At 64.8% G+C, this 25,260-nt stretch overlaps 2 protein-coding genes across 3 annotated transcripts; one reads left to right on the top strand and one right to left on the bottom strand.

The window, feature by feature from the left end:
- Positions 1 to 155: 155 nt before the first annotated feature.
- Positions 156 to 21,439, top strand: PCSK7 (proprotein convertase subtilisin/kexin type 7). Of its 2 annotated transcripts, none has more exons than XM_064524185.1 (16): positions 156 to 262; positions 1,218 to 1,712; positions 1,904 to 2,038; positions 2,734 to 2,899; positions 4,927 to 5,017; positions 5,922 to 5,976; positions 7,936 to 8,074; positions 9,079 to 9,179; positions 13,840 to 14,007; positions 15,130 to 15,237; positions 16,384 to 16,486; positions 18,438 to 18,594; positions 18,753 to 18,847; positions 19,101 to 19,194; positions 19,470 to 19,587; positions 19,807 to 21,439. In XM_064524185.1, exons 2-16 carry the CDS (start codon positions 1,230 to 1,232, stop codon positions 20,215 to 20,217), a joined length of 2,424 nt encoding a protein of 807 aa, XP_064380255.1. In that variant the 5' UTR covers positions 156 to 262; positions 1,218 to 1,229; the 3' UTR covers positions 20,218 to 21,439. The 2 variants fall into 2 exon arrangements, with proteins under 2 accessions (XP_064380255.1, XP_064380256.1); XM_064524186.1 differs by lacking the exon at positions 156 to 262 and adding an exon at positions 425 to 1,067.
- Positions 21,440 to 21,762: 323 nt separating this feature from the next.
- On the bottom strand, positions 21,763 to 24,962 carry TAGLN (transgelin). Its single transcript, XM_064524190.1, has 5 exons — positions 24,809 to 24,962; positions 23,242 to 23,441; positions 22,951 to 23,128; positions 22,760 to 22,862; positions 21,763 to 22,491 (listed from the first exon to the last, which is right to left on the bottom strand). The coding sequence occupies exons 2-5, from the start codon at positions 23,419 to 23,421 to the stop codon at positions 22,350 to 22,352; spliced, it is 603 nt and encodes a 200-aa protein (XP_064380260.1). The 5' UTR covers positions 23,422 to 23,441; positions 24,809 to 24,962; the 3' UTR covers positions 21,763 to 22,349.
- Between the last annotated feature and the right edge of the window lie 298 nt (positions 24,963 to 25,260).

Raw genomic sequence — 25,260 nt, 5'->3', positions numbered from 1 at the left:
CCGGACCGGGCCGCGCCGCCCCGCCGCGCCGCGCCCCGCCCCTTCCGGCGCCGCCGAGCCGCCGCGCAGGCAGAGCGGCGCCCCAGCTCCCGCCCCGCCGCCGCGCGCCGCCCTGGCGGACGGGAGGAGGCGCCGCAGCCTCTGCGGGGGGGGGCGGCGCCCTCCGGCGGCGCGGCCGGAAGTGACGCAGCTGTCAGCGGCGGCGGGGATCCGGCAGCGGCAGCGGCACCGCGGCCGCCGCGGCCCATGCGCGCCCCGCCCGGTGAGCGCCGGGGAGGGGGCGGCGGGGACACCGCGGACACCGGGGACACCGGGGACACCGGGGCCGCGCCGCCGCGGGGGAGCGGCAGGCCGGGAGCCCCGCGCCCGGGGGCGACGCCGGGGGCGGTTTGGGGCCTGGCGGAGGGGTCGCCGCGGCCCGGGGCTGCCCGAGCTCCCCGGCCGGGCGCGGCTGGGCGGCTGCACCGTCCCGTTTGGCTCCGGGGCTTCAGCTTTTGACTCAAAAAATCGATCCGTGACCGCTGACGCCAGAGCCGCCGGGGCGACCCGCAGGGCCAGGCTGCGCCGGTGGGAGCCTGGAGGGAGCTCGGCCGGGGACGGGGGCCCCTCGCCCCGGCGCGGCCCGGTGCAAGGCGTTGAACCGCCGGCGCCCCGAGGGCGGTGGCAGCTCAGCGCTGGGTGGGAAGCGGGTTCCTCCCGCCGCCTGCGCGGCGAGGAACAAGTTCGGTGGGACTCGCGGAAGGAGGAACCGGTTCGGTGGCGGGCATCCCGCGCGGCGCGGCGGCGCTTGCGAGGTTTGCCTCTCGGGGACGGCCTGCCCGCGGCCTCCCGCGCGCTTTCTGGGACGCAGCCTCTCCGCCGCCGGTCCCAAGTCCCGCCGGGGCAGCAGGGCCGTGCCTGGCCGTGGGGCGGGCCTGCCCCCGCGGCCGTGATCCCGGGGGGCAGGGCAGGCAGTCACGGCCTCGGCCAGGGACAGGCATTTGGTGTTTGCCTGCCCTTGGGCGGCCTCCCGGTGTGGCGCTGGAACGAGCTGGAGGTACTGCTGGGGCAGCAGGCGCGTTGGCAAGGTACGGTGAGGTCTCCCTGCGAGGCGGTCTGTGCTGTGCGGGGGGTTGGTGGCAAACCCGGGTCCTGGCGTGGCCGGACAGGAGCCGCGGGGCTCAGCGGGACGCTCCGGAGAGGCTGCGGCTCTCACGCGTGCTCCTCGCTGTCTTTAGCCCGCCTGTCTGATGCCGCCCTGGAGGTGGAGGGTGCCGCGATGGAGCGCAGCGATGGAGGCCACGCTCTGCATCCGCACGTGCCTTTGGCTGAGCGCAGCCTGGATCCCCCTCGCCTCGCCACACGGACTCTCCCGCGCCGCGGAGCTCGCTGCCGGCACTGACGGCCAGGGCACGGCTCGCCGGCACGGCCGGCTGGCCTGGGCCGTGAGCCTGGATGTGCCGGAGGAGGAACTGGAGCGGCGGGCGGAGGAGCTGGCCCGGACTGCGGGGCTGGTGAACATGGGCCGCATCGGGGAGCTCAAGGGCCATTACCTCTTCGCCTATCAGCCCGACGGCCGCGCGGCACCCGAACCCGAAGCAATAAGGAGCTCAGTGGACGCTTTGTTTGCACAGCACGACAGCGTGCGGTGGCACTCGGAGCAGAAGCTTCTGAAGCGCTCCAAACGCAGCCTGCACTTTAACGATCCCAAATACCCGCAGCAGTGGCACCTGGTGAGTGGTTTTCCTGCTCCTGTCTTGCTAGCGGCCTGGAGCTGTCTGCGTGGTTACGAACGGGCTGTCACGTGGCAGGCAAAACGGTGCCGAGCTGCCCTTGCAGCGAAGAGGAAGCGCGCCGAGAGCTCCGCGGAGCTGAGCCACCGCTCTGCTTTCGCTCTCCTCTCACTGTGCTCTCTGCTGCTTAGAACAACCGGAAGAGCCCCGGGAAGGACATCAACGTCACAGGCGTCTGGGAGCACAACGTGACGGGGCGCGGCGTGACGGTGGTGGTGGTGGACGACGGCGTGGAGCACACCATCAAAGACATTCAGCCAAATTACGTGAGTGCCAGCTCTGCGGCGGGAGGGCGGGAGAGCAGCGCTGGGGGCACGGCTCGCGCAGGCCTCCGGCTGGCTGAGCAGTGCGGCAGGAGCTTGCCGGTGCCCAGCTGCAAGCGGGGCCTGGCGCAGGCTGTCACCCTGGGCTCGGCCTGGGCGGGAAGTGCCAGGGAGTGCGGACCTTTTCCTGGGAAGATTTCACACCCACGTTGCAGGATTACCGGTGTTTGTACCCTGTGCTCTTTTGGTGGGTGGCTGCTTAGGCGCGAGACCCGGTGTCCCCCTGGTCCGCAGCACTGCGCTAAAGCTGCTTCTCTCGGTCCCTCTCCCACAGCAGTAGAGAAGTCTTGAGTTGCAGCCCCGTGTGGGTGCAGTCTCCAAGCTCTGGGGGTCCCCAGGCTGGGTGGTAGGCCTCACTCCAAGCTCTGGGGGTCCCCAGGCTGGGTGGTAGGCCTCACTCCAAGCTCTGGGGGTCCCCAGGCTGGGTGGTAGGCCTCACTCCAAGCTCTGGGGGTCCCCAGGCTGGGTGGTAGGCCTCACTCCAAGTTCTGGGGGTCCCCAGGCTGGGTGGTAGGCCTCACTCCAAGCTCTGGGGGTCCCCAGGCTGGGTGGTAGGCCTCGTAGCATGCTTTTACCCCCTGCTTTTCCTGAGGAGAGAAGAGCAGAGCCCTGAGCTGCGACTGTGGGTGTCTTTTCAGAGCCCAGAAGGCAGCTATGACTTGAACTCCAACGACCCCGACCCTATGCCTCACCCCGACGAGGAGAACGGCAACCACCACGGGACCCGCTGCGCCGGGGAGATTGCCGCTGTGCCCAACAACAGCTTCTGCACGGTGGGAGTTGCCTACGGGAGCCGCATTGCTGGTAAGCGTGCGCCGTGGCACCCCGCCGCGCTGAGCTTGTGCCGCGCTTGTGCCGCGCTTGTCTCGTCTCCTCCTCCGCCCCGCCAGGGCGCTGCTCCGTGGAGGGGTGCCTTGGCCCAAGGGGCTCTGAGTCAGCCGGCGCCCTGCTCAGACTGGTTTGTCCGTCTGAGGGAGGAACCAGCATCTGCCCGAGCTCCTTTCCGGAGGAGCCATTTCCTAGCAGTGCGGGAGAGGTGTGTGTGTTCGAGGAGCTTTTCCACCGTGCTCCCCGCACACTGCCTGCCTGGCTCGCAGAGCTTGTGGCAGACGCGTACCCTTACACCCAGCCCAAGCCGAGCGAACGTGCCCCGGCTGCAGCCGGCAAACACATGCCTGCTCTGGTGCAGAGCCGCAAGCTGTTTCTGGAGGCCCCTGGGAAGCAGGTGTTTCCCGTCCCCTCACCATGCTCTCAGGTCGGTCTCCTGCAGATGGACGGCGGCAAAGGTCTGGCTGCACATCGGTCCTGTGCAAAGCCAGGGAACGTGCCGCTGTGCCCGTGGCTGTCCCTGGAGCTCTCACGCTCCTTCGCAGAGGGAGGTGAGCTCTCCGGGCCCAGCAGGATTTGTCCTTGGCAGAGCCCGGGATGCCAGGGATGTGATTCTCCCGGTGCTCGGCAGATGGTGCCACGTTCCCTAGGAAGAGCCCCAGTCCCCCCCCCCCGCCGCAGCAGGGCTGGAGAGCAGGGTGTGCCCCGGGGCGCTGGTAGGATACCGGGGGGCACGGAGCTCACCCGAGGGCACCAGAGGCAGCCGTGCACCCGTGCCCAGCTCACGGCTCTCTCCGTACCTCTCCCTGTCCGGCAGTGTCCCTGGCAGCCACCCAGGCCACAGCACAGGGAGTCACCGGGCGTGGGGCTGCCTGGGAGGCCGTGGACAGAGACTGCCCGCAAAGCCAAGCTGGCAGGAGGAAACATGAGCTCATGGTTTAAAGTGCAGCACTGGGATTAGGGAGGGTTTGACCCTGGCTCAGGGAGGTGGGACCCGGCACTCCTGTGGCCTTCAGCTCCCTATCTCCAAAGCTGCGCTGGGCCTGGCGGGGTGGGTGCCGCGGGGCAGCCTCAAGCGCTGGGTGGGACAGGGAGAGCGCCAGGCTGGCGTGTGCTGCCGTGGGGCAGCGCTGGGGCCAGCGCGGTGCCAGCCGGGCGGGGAGAGCCAGCGCATCCCCGCCTGGGCTGCTCAGCTCCTCCAGTGGTGTGGGGGGAAGATTAGGATGTGACAGTAAAATGCCACCACATGTGCTGTGCCAGCAAGAGCAGAGATGAGTGGGTGGCTGTACTGTTATAAATAGGCTTAATTGAGACGTGTGCCTGTTTCCCGTTTGTAGTGTTTTTTGCCAGCCTAAACTGTGATACAAAACTGTGTAACTATCAACCGATTGGGTCACTGAAAACTCAGCTTTAAGCCTTCATTTATTCTCTTGGGGAGGTGGGCTCGCTCTGAGCACAGTAGTGGGGACGTCCTACGTCTCCCGGGCCCTTCCTCAGCAGCAAAGTGTGTCCTCCATCCCAAGGTGACGCTTGGCCACTTGACGAGTTGGCAAGGGCAGCAACTGTGCTGCAGGCGGGGACCAGCCCTGAGGAGCAGCACGGCAATGGAGGATGAGACGTGAAGAAGCCTGTGGAGAGCGGTGGGGAGGGCTCGGGGTGCCCAAGTGGTGGCTGGTTGTGCTGCCCCATCACCAGCTTGATTCTGGCAGTGGGACGGGAGCACTCACGGGCTGGGGCTGTAGCCTAGCAGAAAAGCCGTGTCTGAGCGAGGGTGTGGAGCCCGGAGATGCCAGGCTGTGCGTGAGGATACACCTGCCATCTTGGACCCCCATTTGAATCCCATCCCTGCAGACTTATCTCTGGTTGCAGCCCCGGGAGAGCTGGTTTGGTCAGGCTGGGAGGGTGAGCGGCCCCGGTGTGAACCTGCTGAGGAATGTGCTCGCACTGTTTACACAGCTTGCTTTGATCCGTTTGGGTCACGTTGGTTGTCCCTTGTCATGCAGGCATCCGAGTGCTGGACGGGCCCCTCACCGACAGCATGGAGGCCATCGCCTTCAACAAGCACTATCAGATCAACGACATCTACAGCTGCAGGTGAGCTCTGAGGCAGGCTCTGCCCGTGCAGGGAGCTGCGCCGCACCGCACCGACGCGCAGTGAAAGGCCCCGCGCCCCACCTTGCCTTGGGGCAAGGTCGCAGCCGTCGTCCGCGTCCCAACGCTCACAGTGCTCAGAGCGGCTCCTCTCCTCCTCTGGTTCCAATTAGCTGCTCAGTCAGGAGGCACCAAAGCCGGGGCTGCCTCTCTGCGTCACGTGTGTTGGCTCCCAGCAGCGGGCACGCAGCCAGGCTGCGAGGTGGCAGGTCTGCGCGCCGCCCCGGGGCACGGCGCAGGTGCCTGCTCCCCCGGGCCGCGGGGCAAGGCCTGGCTCGGTGCCCGCCCGTGCCCTGCCGCCAGGCTTCCTCGGGGTCTGTGCGCAGCTGCACCGGGACGGGCTTGCAGCCAGGCACGTGAAGGCAGCGCTCTTTAGCACCGCTGCTAGGGGTGAAGTCGGCGTTGCCCTTACCGGAGAGCTGGACTGGGCTGCGCATGGTGCCCATGGTGACAAAGCCGCCTTCTGCGCATTACTCCAGCACCTCCAAGAGACCGGCTGAGCCGAAGGGACGCTGTGCCCCGCAGCCTGGCAGAGGGACAGGGGTCAGGGAGCCCCGGCTGAGCGGTGTGACGGGCGCTGGAATGCGTGGGAAGCTGGATGCTGATAAAAATCAAACATTTCGTCCGCTGGAATCTGACCCAGGGGCACGGTGCAAACACGATGGCCAGATCCCAGCAGTGAGAGGCCAACCTGACAGATGGGAAAGTGCAGCACCCTCAGACCTGCGTCCCGGTGCTGGGAGTAACTGGTGACGGCTCCTAGCTCACTGTAGTGGCAGGCTGATGGGAGGAAGCATCGCTGTCTGCGACTCTCGGGGCTGTTACTTCATGGTGTCTCTTTTTGCAGCTGGGGTCCAGATGACGATGGGAAAACTGTGGATGGCCCCCATCAACTGGGAAAGGTATAAAACAGTTCCAGCAGCCCGGGTCAGCCCCCGCCTGGCCCTGTAGCGCTTGTGGTTTCTCGCCTGCCTGAACAGGCAAGGAGGGGTGTTGCTGTGGTGCAGCACACGCTTGTTTGCTTGTTTGTCAGTGGAGGTGCATGTTGCTGTGTGGTGGGGAGAGGTGACGTTGCTGCAGGAGGGCAGTGCGCAGGTAGATTTAGATGAGCTCTTCAAGGAAAGGCTGTGATCTTATCAGGAAAATGCTGCAACTTTTGCAACCTGTGGGATTATTCTGACACCTTTTGCAACCTGAGGGACGCTCTCCGCTCGGGAGACGAAACGTTCCCAGTGCTAAGGAGTGGTTGGCAAGGCAGGGAGCGTGCCTCCAAGCGCCGGGAGTAAGGAAGGGGTTGGGGAGGTGGCTGCGTCTGCCCCGAGTGGGACTGCGGCAGGGGGAAGCAGGCGGACTGCTCTGCCAGAGTCCCCGTGCACTGGAGTGACTGAAGGACTCCCGGTGAGGGCGGTAACTTTTGGGCCAGGGCCTGTTTGCACCCTGGAGCGGCAGGGGGAAATGTGCAGCGTAACACTGCGGACTAGCAGCCCCTTTCTTTAGGCAGCAAGAATGCGTTGCTGCTCTCGCTGCCCGGCTGCCCCAGGAAGGTACCCGCTGCTCGCAGAGCCCTTCCTGCAGACCCGCCCGCACAGTGCGCCCAGCCTGCCTGTGCCTGGCTCCGCTGCCCAGCTGCTGCGGCAAGGGGTCACTCGAGGGAGCCCCAAACTGACACGGCATTGCTCGTGGGATGCGATTCTGCCTGATTTCTGTTTCACTTGGCAGCCTTTTGCTGTGTTTTTCTAACCACAAGACAGCAGTTACTGTGCTGTACAGAGCTATGCTGACAACTGAGGTATCAGTTCTCCATGACAAATGGTTTCCAGTTGTGCAAGTTAATTTATTCTCTTCTGCATGCAGAGACAGCCGTAACAAGCTCTGAGACACAGAGCACAGGCAAAGCTTGCTTTAAACCAGCAGAGTGTCTGAAGGGCTTTTCTGGCACATGCAGTGTGTGCCTTTACCTGCTGAAGGGAGGGCAGAGGAGAGGGTGTGTTTCTAGCAGGCCTTACTCATTCCTCAGACACATGTCCTTTATCTGGGTGGGGATGACGTTTGCGCAAGGTGCCAGCCTGGAAGTGAGCTTCCCAAGCAGCGCTGATGTAGCTGTGTTTCTTGGCAAAGGGAAGCCCGAGTATATGTGGGGCTGTGCACTTACAGAAGGGCAACAGCCACATCTGTAGTAGCCTCTGTCAGCAGCAAAGCGTTGATGCTACAGCAAAGCCAGTTCCGGAGTGAACCCTGCTGAGCCTGTTGTGTTTCCTCTGGAGTTCAAGATCTGGTCAGTCTTTATGCCGTGATTGCTTGGAAAATTGCTTTTCTTCTTTTTTTTAATGCAGAATCCACTTAAAGTCATAGTAAACAATAGATAGGCTGTTCCCCAACTGTGGTGTTGGCTGCATCCCTGCCTTTATAACACGTTCATGCTGGAACCTCAGTGTCTGGTCAGGGCTTCGGTAGACACAACTCCCTGCCTCCGCGAGCCGGGTGAAATACAGCCCGGAGGGGTTGTGGCTGGCCTTGCTCTCACCCCAAGTACTTGGCAGGGTTGGTTATTGAAGTCCTGGAGCATGGATTTCAGCTCCTGGCTGGAGGTGCCAGGACACAGCTTTCTAGCACGTCCTGTGCCTGCGAGCACAGCGTGCAGGGTTAACGCTTCTCCCGCACGGCCAGCTCAGGAGAGGAGCGTGCATGTGTCCGTCCGTCCCTCGGTTAGCAGTGAGGTGTGCCACGAGGTCTGGGAGAGCCCTGCAGCCAGGCGTGCCGGCCGTGACTTCTGGCAGAAACCCGCCGGTGTCAGCAGGGAGACGCGTGGGAAGGGACAGCTTGTGTGCATGCTCAAAGCAGTGACGGTTTCTTCTCCGCAGGCTGCCCTGCAGCACGGCGTGATAGCAGGTCGCAGAGGGTTTGGGAGCATTTTCGTGGTGGCCAGTGGCAACGGCGGGCAGCACAACGACAACTGCAACTATGATGGCTACGCCAACTCCATCTACACTGTCACGATAGGTGAGTGCCGGTGTGCATGCCTGCTGGCATCGCCCTGCTGCCTTGGGAAGGAGGCCTGTGCCCTGCGGCTCAGGTCGCTGTCGCCTGTCCGGAACCCTCCAGGGTCCTGCCACGCTGCAGTGACAGTCACAGGGAGCCTGCCGGATGCCAGCTGCTCTGGGGAGCATGGGAAGAGAAGCCCCCGATGGCCCATTTCCAGTAGAGCGTCCGCAGTTTCCTTCCATCTCATTTCTTCCCAACGTGGAAAAATGAGATCATCCCCAAAGTGCAAAACCTGCCCAGGCAGAAGCTAGCTGGATGGTGGGAATCCGTGGGAAAGTGCCTGCCCTCCAGGACAGCACATGGCAATGTGTAGAGGCACTGGGCCACAACCCTCAAGCCTGCAGTTTTCTTTAACCCTCAGAGCAGCAAGAGGCCAAAGAAATTCCTGCCTGTGTTCAGGCATCCGTCACCAGGGGCTGTGGCAGACACACTGGCCTGTTCAGGCAGTGACCTGAAATACAGCATTTCCATTATGTATGTTAAAAAAGAAACATCTAATCCATTTTCTTTAGAGCAGAAGCTACATGGGGGGCAGAAAATCTGTTTAATATTAAGCAGAGTGAAAGGTTATTTTTTGTGGCTGCCTTCCCTGCAGATCTGCCAGCCATGAAAAACACAGGCTTGGGTCTGGTTTCCTTGCCCAGCTCCCAGGGGTGGGCCTCGTGAGGGCTCTGTCTCCGCTGGAGATGTTTGCCCTGAAAGCAATCCCGGTGCGCTGGAAACCCTACCAAGCGGCAGCTGCGCTCATGGAGCCGGGCTGGGACTGACGGGCTGAGGGTTAGCTTTTGCTCAAGGCTTGTCAAGAGAGGAGTCTATCCATGGGCAGAGACCATGGTAGCAGTGGGGAGCTTGTGAAGAAGCAAAGCTAGAAGACCAGGCCCTCAGAGGCTCCTCACCTTGCAGTTTCAGTGGTTAAAGTGAAAAGGGCTTCGTACAGTGCAACGCCTTTTGCTTTTCCACAGGCGCCGTGGACGAGATGGGCTCCATGCCGTTCTACGCGGAGGAGTGTGCCTCCATGCTGGCCGTGACCTTCAGCGGCGGGGACAAGATGATGAGGAGCATTGTGAGTACCGGGCAAGGCACGCACCTTCTGCCGTGCTCTGCTGGCTCTGCCTGGCTGCAGAGCTGTGACAGCCCTGGGCGGACAGGGGACAAACCTCTGGCTCTTCCGACTGCCACACAGCTGTCCTAGGTTTGTAGCTGGGTTCCTCCATGAGGCAGGGAATGAACATGGTTTTTATCTAGGTCCTACCTAAATAGTGCTATGAGAGGGAGGTTCCTGTTTTTAGTTGTTCCCCACATCGTCACCGTTTGTCAGCCTGTAACTTGCAGTGTACTGACCCTCTCTCAGCAAGGACTTTCATGGGCACACTGAGTTGCTGGCCCCAGATGTAGATTTTGTGTGTGACGTTTTTGCCTCCTCAAGTGCAGGTAGGATGTCAGCCCCAAAGGGCAGGGACTGCGCTTCCTTATTTCATTGCCCTGTGCTGCTGGGAACTGTAGGGAGGCATCTTCTGTGTTGGGGGCTGCTTGAATCCCCCTTAAGACATTCCTCTGCGCTGTGTCCCTGGGAATGTCATCTGGGGACACTGGGGACAGCCAGCGAAAGGGGCTCTTCATCCCACCTCTGCGTGCCCCATTTGCACAGCAAGCTGGGAGCTTGCAGCGAAAATCCAGTGCCAACGCTGGCTTTTCGGAAGGGAAGCCCACCCAGGGCCCGGCTGCGTCACAGCTCAGCTGGGCACCGCTCAGGCTGTGGCACGTCCTGCCCAGCCATCCTGTGTCCCCTCTGCGCTGAAGGGACGCGAGAGCACAGGCAAGCGCTGAGGGCTCGGAGCAGCATCGAGCCCTTTAAACCACTTGGCCACATCTCTTTCTCTGTCCTGGAACGTGTCATCTCCCAGCTGATTTCTTCAGAATATTTTTATCAGCTTCTTCTTTTGCCAAAAAATGACTTCTTGTCAACAAAATGTCCTTTCTCCCTGAGCCAAGCAGCCAGGCCTGTTTTCACCAGCCGCAGGCCTGACCCAGCCTGTTCCTCCCTTGGTCCTGCTGCACTCGGAGGGCTGTCAAGCTAACCAGCCCCTATGGCTCTGCACTGCCCCTGTCCTGTGGGGCACCAGGGACGGCAGAGCCCAAGCCACCACTGGGCCACTGGGTGTAAATGTCGCTGGCTCCCAGGCCTGCATGTTTGGGATTGGGTTGTCCTGGACTTGGCAGGCACCGGAGGGTGTCCCATCGGGACAGGCAGTTCCCAAAGGCACGCTGTGTGTGACCTTTCCTGGCCGAGCAGACGTGGCAGTGACTTCGCAGTGGCAGGTCTGTGTCAGCCAAGGAGGGTCCTCTTCCAGATCCCGCTCAGGCAGCGTGCGTGCACACAGAGGGTCTGCGTGTCCCTCACAGGGTGCTCCGGTGGGCTGGGAAGCGTGCCTGCACCTCCGGGCCTGCCAGAGAGGAGCTAAATCCAGGCCTGTAAAACAGGCTTCCCCGCGTTCTGGGTAAACCAGGGAAACAGGGAGGGCCCAAGCGAGGCAGGAGGAAGTAGAGGAACCTGTCAGGGAACAGGAAGAGTCTGAGTTGCTCAACTGCCTGGTTTGTGCAATCAGCTGTGTTAAGACTCAGCAAGCTCTTGCTCTGGCCCTTTGTGTGGTCCAGAACCAGCACAGAATTCGCTGTTTCCATCTAGAGCATGGCACAAGCTGCCTGGAGAAATGGCTCAGCTCATGCAATAGGGAAAGTAAAACCCAGACTGGAGCTAATGTTTCCTTTCAGAAATAACTTGAATTGTCCCAGGCTGGTTTGGAAACTACTGACGCTGGGGAAAAAGGGAACAGCAGCCAAGTAAGGGCTCTACTGTACTTTTATCAGGAGTTATAGGTTTTCAGTTTTATGTGCGGCTTCCCGTAAGTGTGCTGCTGGTGAGATAACTTTGCAGTGCTCGAATGCCCCTTCATTTTGAATACTGGCCTTGTGCGACCATAATGTAAGTGCTGGTCTTTCCTCGGGGAGCCAGCAGTAGATGCCCCGCATAGCCCAAGAATTACATGGGCTGGAGAGCCATTCTTTTTCTTTGCAGTAATGTGATCGCTCCTGCAGTGAGCCTGTGTCATGTTAAAACTCACACACCCCTTTTTCTGGAGGATCGTCTTCTGTTCCTAAATGCTTTTTAATTGTGCTTCAGTGAGGTCAGAGTTAACTTCTCAGCAGCTGCCTGCTGGGTTTTTTTTTTATTTTTCCAGACTGTAAACTTTGTGTGGTTTCCTTAATGGGAAGAATTTAATACGGCTTCTGGCACTAGCTGCATTTCCTACTGAAAGTTTATGCTGCTTGGGGTTCTTTGTAGGATGTGCAGTGTCCGAGTGCAAACTGCAGTTGTTAACAGCTGACAAAACGGTTTGGAGTCGAACATAGAAGGCAACAGAAAGTGCAGCCTTGGCAGTAGAGAACGTCTCCCCGCTGGGAGCAGAGGGGGGTGGACCCATTTACTTTACAGTGAGGCGGCACGCCTCCAGCCTGGCAAGGAGCAAACGAGGCACAATGTGGGAATCTCCCCAGTGCCTCTTTTGAGGCTCTGTAGGCTCCTGCAAGTGCTGTGCGATCTCTCTGCAGAGGCCCAGCCGTGCTGGCGTTGCTCTGTGGTCAGTGGCGAAGGCAGGCCTGGGTTACCCTGGCACAGCTGAAAAGCAGAGCTTGCCCAGAGGGCTTTTTTTCTCTCCGATTGTAACTGCCTTGAGTTTCTCCCAAAGTTGTTTAGTTCAGGCCCAGGCCTGCCTCTCTGCAAAGCAAACTATCTGCTTTCATCATTTTACACCAGGGACATGTCATCCCCGAAACAAGGGTCTCCCAGGGATCTTTACGGTGAGCTTGAGCTCCCTATAGATACCGTACCCTGGACAGCCGCTGCGCTCAGCCTCTCGGCAGGCTGTTTGCGTCCCCTCTCGCAGCACAGGGCTGTACCTCTCAGTAAGGAAGCTGTGTTGTTTTCCAGCCTGCCTGGTACTGGTTTTTGCTCAGCACCCCTGTCGTGGCTAGGAACTGCCTGGGAAGTGTTTCCAGGCTTTTTAGCAGCTATCCCCTGACCCTCTCCCCCTGCTGCTGCCCCGCTGTTGCTGTTGTTCGGGTCTCGGCTGAGGGAGGAGGACGGGATCTCTGGCTGCCCCGTCTGTCTCTGAGCCTGATCTCAGCAACCACAGAGAAAAGCCCATGTGCTGCAAATTCCTCGCCGCTGTCTGGGGGGAAGTTGCTGGTGCAGAGGAGATGGCTGGCAGACTGGCAGATTGGCTGTGGTTCGTGCAGGGGGGGGGCTTGGGACGACCTCCCCGTGTCTTAGCTCCAGAGGGGGAATCCGTAGGCATCCAGTGATCCTTATCTCCCTTGTTTTGTTTGAAAGCCTTGTACGCAGGGGAGCAGAGTCTGGACGCTGGCCTTGGCGCGCTGCGTTCACGCTGGGGCACTGCCCTGCTAACCCGGCTCAGCTCTCCCTGCCCTGGTTTGCGCGTGGTCGCCCAGAGGCAGGCGGTGTCCCCGGGCGAGGGGCCCTGGGCGCTCAGCCACAGCCCCCCGAGCAGTGGAAGGCCTCGGTTCCCTTCTGGCACGGCAGCTCTCCTAAGGAAGGGCACGAAGGTGCCGTGTGGGTGCCCGGTTCCCCTTTCAAGGCCTCCGCACGGCCCGGCACGGTGCTGAGCCCGGTGCGGGGAAGCCCGGCTGCTCAGCTTAGCGGTGCATGCGGTAACGTTCTCCGTGCCTGAGCCGTCGCGCTCTGATTCCTGCTCCGGCGTCCTGACGCCGAACGTCACGCTCCGCTCCCTGCACAAAGCCCTTCCCTCCTGCTCGCCTGGGCAGGCAGCGTTCAGCGGAAAACGCCTGGCTGGGCTGGTACCGGGGCGGGGGGGAGATGCACTGCCGGCTGCACAGACCGCGCTTGTGATTGCCCTAGCAGCACTGCAGCAGGGGCTGGATTAGCTCCTCTTTCCCCTTGGGACGGTCAGCTCAGCCCAGCTGAAGGTGTCCTGCGGAGGAGGTGGTTTTTTCCCTGTAGCAAACAGCACCCTGGAGCCCCAGAGGGCCCTTGGCAGCGAGGGCAGGGTGGAGGGGGGACCCGGACCCGGCGGGGAGGAGAGCTGATGACTCCGTGTTTTCGCCCCCTTCACTCCCAGTTTTCCAAGCCTTTTCTTCATGCTCCCAGCCAGCCCTTGGGGATCTTTTCCTCCTCACCAGGCCTGCGGTAGAGCAGTGACAACTACATGGGTATTGCTGATTGTAACGCACAAGCCACAGCGCAGGCCTGCAGGGCTGTCAGGAACGCCTGCGCAGTGCTGGCGGTGCTCACGCAGTCGGTCAGGACTCTGGCCTCCGCACAGGCCGCCGGGCCGCTCTCACTCACAGCCTCTCTGCCATCTGCCTTGTCCTCTGCCAGGGGCGCAGCCCCGGCCCTGCTGCTGCCTGTCTGCGTGTAGGCGTTGCTCGTTTCCTAGCCGTGTTGTGCCGCTCGCACGGTGCAGGAGCCGCGCTCCTCTCGGGGTGCCCCTCTGGACGCCTTTCCTTGGCGGCTGTGTCACCGGCCAGGCGCGGGCTGCCCACGGAGCTGGCGTGGGAGAGCACGGCACGGCGTCGGGGCGGCGCGCGTCGTCGCTCCAGCCCCTTGGAGCACGCGCAGCAGTGACAGCCCAGCGTTGCAGCCAGCGGGCCTGACAGGAGGCCTCTCTCCTCCTCTTCCTCCACAGGTGACAACAGACTGGGACCTGCAGAAAGGCACGGGATGCACGGAGGGTCACACGGGGACGTCAGCTGCTGCTCCTCTCGCAGCCGGGATGATCGCGCTGATGCTGCAGGTGCGGCCGTGTCTCACCTGGCGAGACGTCCAGCACATCATCGTCTTCACAGCCACCAAGGTGAGCTCACGGCCCTCGCCGCTGGCGCGTCCCCTGCGGCTTCTCCTCGAGGATGCTGCAGGATGGCCGTGGCCCTGCTGCTGCGCACATCCTTGTTTTGGTCTGTCCGCCCCTCTGTAAATCTCTCCCTTGTCTGGCTTCCGGCAAATGGATTGCGTTTTCCCCTCACCCCTTGTTCCCTGCAGGAATGCAGCTGAGGCGTTTTCCTGTCATGATAACAAATGGGGTATTTGCTCCGGGAATGCCTCCATCTGCCAGTGTGCAGGTCTCCCGTGGGCTCACTATCCTCGCCACCGGCACCGGCAGCGTGTGCCCGTGCGGTGTGGCTGGCCGAGCCGAAGCGCTGGCACGTGTCCCTGCAGTGCCACCCAGCAGTCCGCGCGCTGGGAAGCGAGGAGCTCTGCCACGCTCTGCCTCTTCCTTGTGCTCTCGGGAGAGCCGGGCTCTTGGAGACAGACATAACAGAGAGCACAGCGGCAAACACAACCCTTCCTTTCGCTGGGCCCTGCCTCCGGCACGGCTCCAGCTGACCCGCTGGGAGCTCGCTGCGGACGGAGGGAGTGGGAACGGGCTGGAGCTGTCCGAGTCGCCTCGGGGCAGGGCTTCTTTCCTACCCCTCGGGGCAGTGGGAATCTGCATCCAGCTAATGTTATATATAAAGAGAAAACTTGCTTTGGCACAGAGCAGTGTTTTCCACAACTGCAAGCCAGTGTTGCCAGAGTACTACAGCCTGATAAATGATGGGACCCAGATCCATCCTGGCCCAACTCTTGTTGATTTAAGGGACTTGGTTCCTTTCCCCCAAGGCTTCTGCCATCCTGCAGGCCGTGGCTCGGGTGGCAGGGGAAAAGGAGCAGCTGTGATGTTTCAGAGCAGAGGCATTTGTGCCCTTTCATGCTGCTTGATTTCCTTTCTGAGGAGCTGGGAAGCCTGTTTGTCCTGGGACACGTTTCAAACAAAGGTCAACCTGTTTCTTTCTAATATGGCCATGTGGACTTGCTTCCCTGCTGCTGCAGCATATTTCTGAGCCTCCTTCCCTCCCGGACAGGTTCCCCTCGCCCTGGGTTTGCAGGGCTGCCCACGCGGCCCGGGGTAACGACGGTGCCCTGCGTTTTCTTTCAGTACGAGGATCGTCACGCAAAGTGGGACGTCAACCAGGCCGGCTTCAGCCACAGTCATCAGCACGGTTTTGGCCTGCTGAACGCCTGGAGGCTGGTCAACGCTGCCAAGGTAATTCAGGGCCCTGTTGCCAGGCGAGCCCCACCACTTCCCCAGGGCCGCGCGGAGCAGGCCCACGCCAGTGGCAACGACTGTGCCTGCGCTGGAAACAGCTGCCTGCCGGTCCCTCGGCAGAGGGCAGAGCTCAGCACCGGTGGCGGTGACATTGTGGCAGTCCAGGGCCAGCGCTTCAGCCATTGTCCTGCCAGCCTTCGCTACGAGGCTGCTTTTGGCATGAAGTAATGAGTTTTTCGGCAATGCCTGAAACCTGCCCCCGAGCCGCTGTTCTCTCAGCACTATATATAGCCATGGGCGAGAGCCTTGCTCGTGGGAGACGACAGCTCTGATTCATGGCTTGGGGAGTGTCGTCAGCGGCCCCAACACCTTCTTCCCTGCACACCGGGCTCCGGGAGGGCACCGTGCCCCAAAGCAACAGGCCGTTCTCAGCTGGCGGGTCCGGGCTCTGTGTCCCCGGGGCTGCTGGGGCTGCAGAGGGAGTTGTGTGGTCAGAGCAGGCAGGGAAGTCCCCATCTCTTCCTCTCTGTGCCATTAACCACATGGAGATCAGGGCAAATCCCTCCGGCACTTTGTCCTCACCCATGCATTGAGCACTGCCTAGCTGTGCAAAGGCACTGCCCGGTTGCCAGCAGTGCCCCCTTTCTCGCGGGGATTTTCAGGCTGCTCCCCATGCTTGCAGGCCTTTGGGTTCTGCTGCGCTTCCTGGCCTGCTGCGCTGAGCCTGGGGCTGCAACACGGGGCTGCAGGTAGCTCATGGCCACGGAGGTGGTGGCAGAGACAAAACCAGAGCTGAGGAGTCCTGAGTCTCAATGAGCTCTTCTAATCGGCAGGCAGTTGCTGTCTGTCCACCCTTAGACACGCGGCCGCTCCTCACCAGCCCTGCAGCGCTTGCTGCAGCTGCTGTGCACTGCCCTGCCCTGTAGCTCCCTGGGAGAGGCCCCTCGGCCTGGGCCCTGTCCCGTTCCCCCGACATGCTGTGTCTGGGCCTGAGCTGTTCCTAGAGCATTAAGCCGTGCCCCATGCACACGCCGCAGGAGCATTACTGAGGGGGCTGGCTTGCTAGAGGTGTGGGAGAGTTGGAGGTAGATGTGCAGGGAGGGCACAGCCTCGTACTGAATCCTCTTGCCTTTCCCGGGACAGATCTGGGAGTCCGTTCCGTACCTCGCCTCGTACATCAGCCCTGTCCTGAAGGAAGGCAAGAGCATCCCGTTACTCCCGCAGGAGCTGCAGGTCGCGTGGAACGGTAAGAGCAGGTGTGCCACGGGAGAGCACGTGCTTGCGCACGCCGCAGCCGAGAGCCGGCCTGCTCCCGGTGGGATGGGGCACAGCCTGGCAGCCAGGAAGGGCAGCAAGCCGCTCGGGGCAAGCCGCGGGCTGCACGAGACCACGAAGGGGTTAAGCGTTGGGACGCCGGGGCTTTTTCCTCCCTGTTTCCGCTGCTGTGCCCCAGGGGATCTGTGCCTGTTGATCTGCGCCCCCTCCGCGCTCCCCACACGATCACTCCATCCCATAGATTGATGTCTTTGAGGAGCCAGACAGGCATTAGCGAGCTCGGCCGGGCTGGGCCACAGCCAGACCTGTTCGCCTGGCTTTGACCATTTTAGGTAATGCTCCAGCTCCTGACTTGGCCGGCCTCTGTCCACATAAACAAGGCGCTGCTCTGGCTGCTACCAGTGGGAAGGAGAGCTCTGCGCGGGGACCCCAGCCCCGGGGCCCTTCCCTGACCCCGCAGCAGGGCCCTGCTCTCCGGCCACGCACAGCCGCTTCGTGCAGCGGGGCTGCAGCCGCCAGCCCCTTCCCTGTCCCACCCGGAGGTGCCACCCCAGGTCTGCGCTGCTCAGGGCCTGCCCCAGCTCCTGGCACCTCGGTACCAGTGTTTGGCAGCACCCAGAGGCCCTCCTCCCGGGGCAGAGGTCTCCCCGAAAAGAGTTTGGAGCGCTGCAAACCCACTGCTCCCCTCGCAGATGATCCTGCCCTTCCTCTCCTCGCTGGCAGGCCGGGGAGGCGCTGAGCAAGCTGTGGCTGAGCGGGCTGCGGTCACGTCGGCGTGCCGGCACCCGTGCAGTGCCCGTGGTCTCCCTCCCCGCCTGTCCGTCCCCGCGGGGCAGGCAGTGGAGCTGCCGCAGGGCCCTGGCACGGGGTGCGGGGACAGAGGAGTTAGCCCTCCGGCTGGCGGCCGCTGAGCCCTGCTCCGCCTGGGACCTTCCTGCTCCTGGAGAGGGCTGGAGGTCAAGCAGCTCCTTTTGCCCTAAAAGGAGTTGTGAGCTGGAAGCTCGGCAGCAAGCGGAGTTGGGAAGAGGCAGAAAAAAGGCGCTTTGGAGAAGTATGTACAGAGGAATGTATGGCCGGGGGCACTGCTGTCCCCCAGGTACCGCAGGGCTGCCTCGGAGTTAACCCTTTCCCCACGTGGCCCCGGGAGGCCAGCGAGCACGCCGGGCTGGCCGCTGCAGGCAGGCTGCCCGGTCCTGGGGTGCTCCTGCCTCCTCGCTGGGGAGCACCCACCTGCCGCTCGGCCGGGCGGCCCGGAGGAGGCTTGGAGGCTGAGCCACAGGCTGAAATCTGCTCTGAAACGCGAGGGGGTTTCCAGCGCTATAATTAGCAGCTCTGGGGCTGTGAGCATCCGTGGTGCTGCGAATGGTTAGAGGTGGGGACAGGGAGTCTGGCTTCTCGTCCCCCTCCTCTTCCCAGAGCTGGCTCCTGAGTAACTGTGGGTTCAAGGCGACAGTCTCCAGGGCTGCAAAGAGCTTGCAGATCCAGGGTGGGAATGGTTTGGTGAGCAAGGAGGGCTCCTTTCATTGCAGTGCTTAAAGCAGTCTCCGGGTGGGCTCCTGAACCCACAGACTCTGAGCCAGGGCTAGAGGAGAGCTGGGCATGAGCAGGATTTCAGGGAGTCCCAGGGCACAAGGCCCTTGGGGAACAGCTGGGACCTGCTGGCTGGGCCCCGCTTGTGAAATGAGGCTTCAGCCGCAGGCAAGAGGCTGCTGGTAAACGAGAGTGCAGGGAGGCGTGTGCGTGCCTCCCTCCTTCACGCAGAGAAAAGCGTGGGCTCACACCCGTCTTCCTGCTCTTGGATGTGCCGGGAGATGCCCGGGAGTCAGCTGTCCCTTTGCATGTAGTAGCGTGTTGGGGCTGGCTGGAAGCGGGGACTCCATCCGTGCCGCCAGCCTCAGCCTGCCCTGCCTCCCCTTTCGCAGTCACCACCGCCGACCTGGAGCTCTCCGGCATGAGAACCCTGGAGCACGTGGCAGTCACCGTCACCATAACCCACCCCCGCCGCGGCAACCTGGAGATCAGGCTCTTCTGCCCCAGCGGCATGATGTCCCTGATAGGGACCACCAGGAGCATGGACTCGTAAGCCCCGCGGGCGGACGGCGGGCTGGCAAGGCTCACGCGGTGCAGCGGGATTTCAGCCCAGCCGGCCCCGGGCAGCAGAGCCGGGGCCTGTGTCCGGCCTCGCGGCTCAGGCTACGTTGCGCTCTCAGCGGTTGTTTCTCCCCACCTTCTGGCAGGGACCCCAATGGCTTCGCTGACTGGACCTTCTCCACGGTCCGGTGCTGGGGCGAGGAAGCGCAGGGCACGTACAGACTCGTCGTCAGGGACACTGGTGAGTCCCTGCCTTCTGGCGTACCGCGGGGTCCCTCGGGGCGGTGGCAGCGCGGCGAGGCTGGGGCTGGCAGCAGCGCACTGTCTCGGAGGTGCCTGGCCAGAGCGTGCCCGGGTCCCCCCGCTCCCAGCTCCGTGCCGTATCCTGCAGAGCTGCCGCCTCTGCAGCCGGGCTGCCGGGGGATGAGCCTGGCGCTGGGACACCTCGCTGGGTGGGAGAGTTTCCCACTGGTCCGAGCCTCTCGTTTTCCCAGGGGATGAGAGCCTGAGGGCTGGGACCCTGAGGCAGTGGCAGCTGACCCTCTACGGCTCCTCCTGGTCCCCAGCAGAGATGAAGGAGCGGCAGAGGTAGGAGACCACAGCCCTGTACTGTCTCCGCGGGGAGACAGGAGAAGGGCTGAGGGACGTTATCAGAGCAAGCGCCGCTCGGCTGGGGCGGTGTCACCACGAGCTGCGTGGCAGAGGGGAGCCATGGCTCTGCTGGCTGCCTCTGACCCTGGAGGGCAACCTTCTGCAGTGCAAAAGGCCCTCCAGACCCTTCAGGGGCACTTGGGACCCTCCCTGCACCTCTCCCTGGTGCGGCCCTGCCTGCAGGACGCTCAGTGGGTGCCTCTGTCCTCCAGGCTGCTGGAGGAAGCCATGAGCGGGCAGTACCTGAACAGCAGCTTCTCGCTGCCGTGCCCTCCGGGGCTGGAGATCCCTGAGGAGCAGCGCTACACCATCACCGCTAACACCCTCAAGGTAAGCCTGCCTGGGGGCTGCGGAGAGGCACGGGGCCTCTCTCCGTTGCGTGCTGAAGCGGGGGATCCCCGACGCTCTGCAGGCGGGACTGGAGAAGTGGGGACTGGCGCTCCTCCCGGCGCTGCGTCCTCTCCGCTGGGCCATGCTGGGTGACAGCCCAGGGCTCTGGGGTCGACGCGGGCTTTGCTTCTGAAAGGGTCTCCTCCTCCCCCTCCGCAGACCCTCCTGCTGCTGGGGTGCTTTGCTGTGTTCTGGACCTTCTACTACATGCTGGAGGTTTGCCTGACCAGGAACAACGTGGGGCTCGACCTGACCTGCCACGGCTCCGCCGCCTGCAAGTGGTACCAGCCGGGCGGGAAGCACAGAGCCCTGGAGAGCGGCCTGGAGATGGAGTCCGTGCCGCTCTACGGGGAGAAGGATGCCGAGGACGTTGAGATAGAGTGTGAGCAGCCAGCCCCCGCCCCGGAGGACGTGGGGGAGGAGGGGTCCTGGACCCCCAGCCACCCCAAACTTCACGGCACCGACAGAGCTGCGGGCTTCCAGGAGGCAGCCCCCACCGGAGCGGGGTACCTCAGCCGGGAGGCGACAGCCGAGCTCCTCTCAGACAGCGGGGAGCTCCAGCCTTGCTAGCTGGGGCTGGAGACTCCGGCTGTGTCTCTCCCACCCGGTACGTCATTCCTGAGCCCAGGGCAGCGGAGGCTTCCTGAGCCACCAGGGACCATTGCCGTTTTGGCCTGTTGAAGCTGGTGCTGGAGGTGGCTCAGCAAGAAGGAGAAAGACTGTTGGCAGCGAAAGGGGAGCTTCCCTTTCCCTCATTCTGGGAAACAAAGCAAGCCTTAAACCCGTTCCTAACGGAGCCTGCCCCGCGGCAACACTCAGGGCTTCCCCTCGTACGTGGAATGAGGCCCCGCGCGATGCTTCCCCGCTTCCTGGGTGCGTGGTGGCCGCTGAGCTGCTCTTCCTTCCCGGCCCTGCCTTGTGCACGAGGCCCGACGGCCCCGCTCCCGCCGCCGTGGGCGATGCCTGGCCCCTGCCGCGGCTTGGCTCCGGCCCGCGGTGAGCAGCGCTCGGGCACGGCGGCGGGGAGGGGATGTGGGTCGCTTGCAGAGGCAAAGCCATGCCTGCTGCGGGGCAGGACCGGGACCTGCCGGAGCTCCCCGGGGCTGCCTGGGTCGGCCGGGGGGGAGCAGCGGGCAGGGCCCCTGCGCCTGCGCCTGCGCCTGCCCTGCTGGCAGGGCCCCCGGCACGGATGCTCTCCTGCCCCGCTGGGCCGGGAGCTGGACGGTGTCCACCAGTTCCACCCGGCTGGGAAGCAGGGAGCCAGTCTGCCTGTTTCCCCGTGGCGCTTGCTGCCTTTGCGCTGCGCTCTGCCCCGGCTCCCCCGGCACCTCGTCCTCTCCGCAGACACGCAGGCGGTCGTAGAGTCAGGGAGGGAGAGGGGAGCAGCGCTTCTCGACCGTCCTCACGCGGTGTGTCGAGGCCCCTCCGTCTCGCCCCGGCTCCCGGTGCACCCAAGCCCCGGGAGGGCAGAGGGACGGGGTCCCTGCCCGCTCTCGGGGGCACCGCCGCGGCGGACGCGAAGGTGTGGCGGTACGAGCCCTCTCGGCACGGTGCCCTCTGCCCCGCCGCTCGCTGGGGCACAGACTCGTGCCCGGCACCGGGCGCGTGGGACGCCGGGTTTGGGCCGGGAGGGAGAGGTTCGAGTTGCTCTGGCGGTGGCTTGTCCGAGAGCGGGGTTGGTCTGTCCATGTGTCTGTCTGGGTTCGTTGGTTTATTTTTTTAAAGTTGGGGGTTGTTTTTTAAACAGCAAAGTCCTTTTGTGCAGCTTTCCAAATAAAGCCTTTGAAAAACCCTCCTCTGGCTGGTGCCTTGCGTCTGTGCCATCCCGGGCCGCTCAAGGGAGGGAAAGGCAGATCCCAAGCTGTTTTTCCCCGGTTTGGAGCCCAAAGCAGGCGTAGGCACAGCCTGGGCAACGTGCACGGCATTTACAGCCCGTGGCACGTCCTGCCCCGGCTCTGCTGGCCCCAGGCCTGCGCACGCCGTCCCCGCGGGGCCCGCAGGGAGGGAGGGAAGGAGGGGGCTTGGGCGCCCGCAGCGCCCGGGCGGGCTGTGCTGGGGGCTTTGGCGCCCGGCAGCCGCGCGAGGCGAACAGGAGGAGACCGCAGCACGCCGCGCTCGACTAGTAACCTTTTAATTTTGACAAAAACGAAGTACAAAACTCAGGCCAATTCTCTTTTCTCCCCATTTGCAAGGATCTCTGCGAGAGTGGCGCTGGCGTCGTGCGGGGCTGCGGCAGGCGGGGTGGCTCCGGGTGCTGGGGCGCGTGCCCTTCCCGCCGGCCTTCCCCGGGAAGGGTGCGGGGCACCCGCGGGTGCCCGCAAGCGCGGCGCGGCGGGAGCGGGACCGGCCGGCGGCGGGGCTGGCGGCAGCGAAGCGGGGAGCGTGCGAGCCGGAGAGGAGAGGCCGCCCGGACGCAGCGCGCGCGCGGCCGGGCACGGCGGAGCGGCCCCGGCGGCCCCGGCGCTGCGTGCGTCGCCGCGTGGGCTGCCGCTGGGCGCGTGCTGCCGGCTGGGACGCTGCCGGGGCGCTGGGGCGGCTCGGCTTTGGGTTGTAAAGAAATCCCAGCGGGCGAGGGGCTGGCGTGGCGGCCGGCGCTGCGGCGGCCGCGGCCCGCTGGGTGCAGGGAGCGGAGACGGAGGGCCTGGCTGGGGCGGCGCTGCCGGCGGCTGCGGGAGGGCGGGGGGCGGCGGGCGGGGGGCTGCCTAGCTGATGATCTGCCGGGGCCGGCCGTAGCTCATGCCCGCCTGTGACGCCCCCTTGTTGCTCCCCATCTGTAAGCCGATGACGTTCTTGCCCTCCTTCAGCTGGCTCTCGGTGAACTCCCGCTTGTGCTCCTGCGCTTTCCTGCGGGGCGCGGGGGAGGCCATGCGGCACCCGCCTCCCGCGAGCAGCCGGGGTGCTGCAGCCGGGCCCCCGCTCCCCGGGTCCCCCCGCCCCGGCCACCCGGCGAGGGGACCGAAACCGCCCCGCCGACAGCCGGGCGTCCGTGCGGGAACGCGCCCGCGTTTTGGCACGTACGTGGGAAGGGCCGAGCCCCAGCCCCGACCCCCCGCCCATGCCGGGCGACAGCGGCCGCGGGGCCGTGGGGGTCCCGGCCCCGCTGCCCACTTACTTCATGAACCAGTTGGGGTCCCCGTGATAGTGGCCGTCGTTCTTGGTCACCGCCAGGCTCCCCAGGGCCACCAGCGTCCTCTGCACCGCCGCCATGTCCTTGGCTGCCGGAGGACGAGGCGCGTGAGCGCGGCACGGCGCCGGCCGCCCCCAGCCCCCGCCGCGGCCCCGCGCCCGGGACGCCCCGCGCACCTTCGAAGAGGTCGACGGTCTGGAACATGTCTGTCTTGACGACGCCGTAGTCCTCGGCGGCCTTGAGGAACTGGGCGATCTGCTCCATCTGCTTGAAGACCATGGTGGGGGGCGAGTCGGGGACCTTGACGGGCTTGGAGCCGTCGGGGTAGAGGCTGTTCACCAGCTGGCTCAGCACCTGCCGGCGGAGGAGAGGCCGGGCTCACCGGGGCTGCCCGTCGGGGTAGCCAACGGGCACGGTGGGCACGGTGGGCACGGTGGGCGTGGTGGGCACCCGGCCCCAGCACTTACGATGCCGTTCTTCAGCCAGACCTGGAAGCCCAGGCGGCCCCGCTCGGGGCGGCCCACCGAGGCCCCGCACTGCGCCACGATCCACTCGACCAGGCGGTCCTCCAGGTCCTCGTCGTACTTCTTCTCGATCTTGGACTGCACGTCCCGGCTCATGCCGTAGGCTGGGCCCTTGTTGGCCATGGCTGCGGCGGGCGGGAGACCTGGCAGCGGCGAGCGGCCCGTGAGGCTGGGCGCCGGGCCGCCGGGAGCCCCCGGCCGCCCCTCGGGGCACCCCTGCCCCAGCGCACAGCCCCTGCAGCAGCCTCCCCGCCGGAGGGGCCCCCCCTCGCCGGGTGATGGCTCTTCAGCTCCATCGAGGCACATTTGGGGCCAGCACAAGGCTGTGACCCCCGCTGATCACACGGCCCCGGTCCCGCAGCCGTGCCGCGTCCCCATCCTCAGGGTCTGGGTGCACGGGGGAGCCGCCACGTCCCTCCCCTGCCCGCTCAGCCCCAGGCAGGGCCTCGGCCGCCGTGGGGCCCCGCACAGCCCCTCCATCCCCGTTGCCTCCCCGGCAGCCGGGCACGTCCAGCCCGGCTACTCCAGCACAGCCGCTGAGACCTGGCGCAGCTCAGTGCGCTGGAGAGCACTGCCTGCCGCGCCGGGAGCGCTGCCAGGACGCGCGAGCAGCCCGGGAGGGGACAGGCGGGGAAGGAGCCGGCCCACGGCTGCAGCCGGGTCCAGCTGTGACAGCCCTCCGCTCCCCCGGAGCCGTCGGAGGGGCTGGCCGAGGTCCGGCGCCGCGGGGCCGTTGCCCGCAGGGTTTTCTGCAAGCCCCAGGGCCCGGCAGCGCCCAGGCAGCCCGCTCAGCCCGTGGCAATCCCCCCCCGCCCCGGCAGCGATCCCAAGCCATCGCCGTCCTCCGGGACCGTGCCGCTCCCGTGCCTGTCGCTGTGCCGCCCCGGCCCTCCTCGCCCCTAACACGCGGCCCCGTCCGCACGACACCGGCATCCCCGCCGCAGCCGCCCGCTCCCGCGCTGGCACCAGCCGTGAGCCCCTCACGGTCCCCGGGGCCACGGGAGGGCTACGGGTCACCAGGGTGCCCCACGGAAGGGGCAGAAACGCGCCCGGCGTCCACCCAGGGAGAGGGCTGGGAACCCCGGGGCACCCCGCCAGCCTGGCGAGCACCGAGCCACAGGTCCCCGGGGCAGCCGGCGGCGGGGCCAGGGCAGAGCCCGGCACGTCCCCTCCTGGCTCCGATGCCCTGCTCCCAGCCGAGCCCCCGCAGAGCCCCTCGGCTGCGGCAGGGGCCTGGACCCAGCGCGGGGGGATCCCAGGGCGGGGGGAGCCCAGCCCTGCAGTGCTGGTCCTGGGGCGCAGCACCCGCATCCTGGGCAGCAGCATCCCTATCCTGGGCAGCGGCATTCCCATCCCACAGCAGCAGCATCCCATCCCAGAGTGCAGCATCCCACCCCAGGGCAGCAGCATCCCATCCCAGAGTGCAGCATCCCACCCCAGGGCAGCAGCATCCCCGTGGCGGGGCGCAGCACCCCGCGCCCTCCCGCCGCCCCCCCGCCGCGGGACTCACGAGAGGCTGCTCGCAGGGCCGCGGGGCGATGCTGGGCGCGGGAGCCAGCGCACTGCACAGTTAGGAGGGCGGCCCTGCGCTAAAAGGCCGGCGCGGCGGGCCGTGATGTCACCGCGCCCCCGCGCCGGCCCCCCCAGCCCTCCCTCGCGGGGCGCGCCAGCCCCGGCACCATATTTGGGGAAAGACTCCGAAAACCGGTGACTAAGGCCCGGGCCGGAGCATTCCCCGCGTGCCTCCGCCGCGCGGGTCGGGGGGCAGGGACGCCGCGGGGCCCCGCGCTCTGATGAAGTTACTCCTTTTATAGGCAGGCGCGCGGCGGGGAGCCGCCGAGGGTTTCTGCCCTGACTTCATGGCTGGTTTTCCCGTGCGCTCATTGCCGGGGGCCGGGGGCGGCCGAGCCCGCGTTCCCGCGGGGGACCAGGGCGCCCCAGGAGCAGCCTGCCCGTGCCCGA

This window comes from Dromaius novaehollandiae, chromosome 21, assembly GCF_036370855.1.
Source record: "Dromaius novaehollandiae isolate bDroNov1 chromosome 21, bDroNov1.hap1, whole genome shotgun sequence".
Taxonomy (NCBI): domain Eukaryota; kingdom Metazoa; phylum Chordata; class Aves; order Casuariiformes; family Dromaiidae; genus Dromaius; species Dromaius novaehollandiae.
The sequence above is the reverse complement of the archived record's forward strand: the minus strand, read 5'-3'. Positions and strand labels throughout refer to the sequence as shown.

What these genes read in the sequence shown, in the direction of transcription:
- TAGLN (XM_064524190.1), bottom strand. Translation starts at nt 23,421, where the DNA reads ATGGCCAACAAGGGCCCAGCCTACGGCATGAGCCGGGACGTGCAGTCC. An exon ending in GACCGTCGACCTCTTCGAAG is followed by an intron (nt 22,863 to 22,950) that starts GTGCGCGGGGCG and finishes GTCCTCCGGCAG; the next exon opens with CCAAGGACATGGCGGCGGTG. An exon ending in GACCCCAACTGGTTCATGAA is followed by an intron (nt 22,492 to 22,759) that starts GTAAGTGGGCAG and finishes CGCGCCCCGCAG; the next exon opens with GAAAGCGCAGGAGCACAAGC.
- PCSK7 (XM_064524185.1), top strand. Translation starts at nt 1,230, where the DNA reads ATGCCGCCCTGGAGGTGGAGGGTGCCGCGATGGAGCGCAGCGATGGAG. An exon ending in GCTGCAGGTCGCGTGGAACG is followed by an intron (nt 16,487 to 18,437) that starts GTAAGAGCAGGT and finishes CCCCTTTCGCAG; the next exon opens with TCACCACCGCCGACCTGGAG. An exon ending in ACCACCAGGAGCATGGACTC is followed by an intron (nt 18,595 to 18,752) that starts GTAAGCCCCGCG and finishes ACCTTCTGGCAG; the next exon opens with GGACCCCAATGGCTTCGCTG.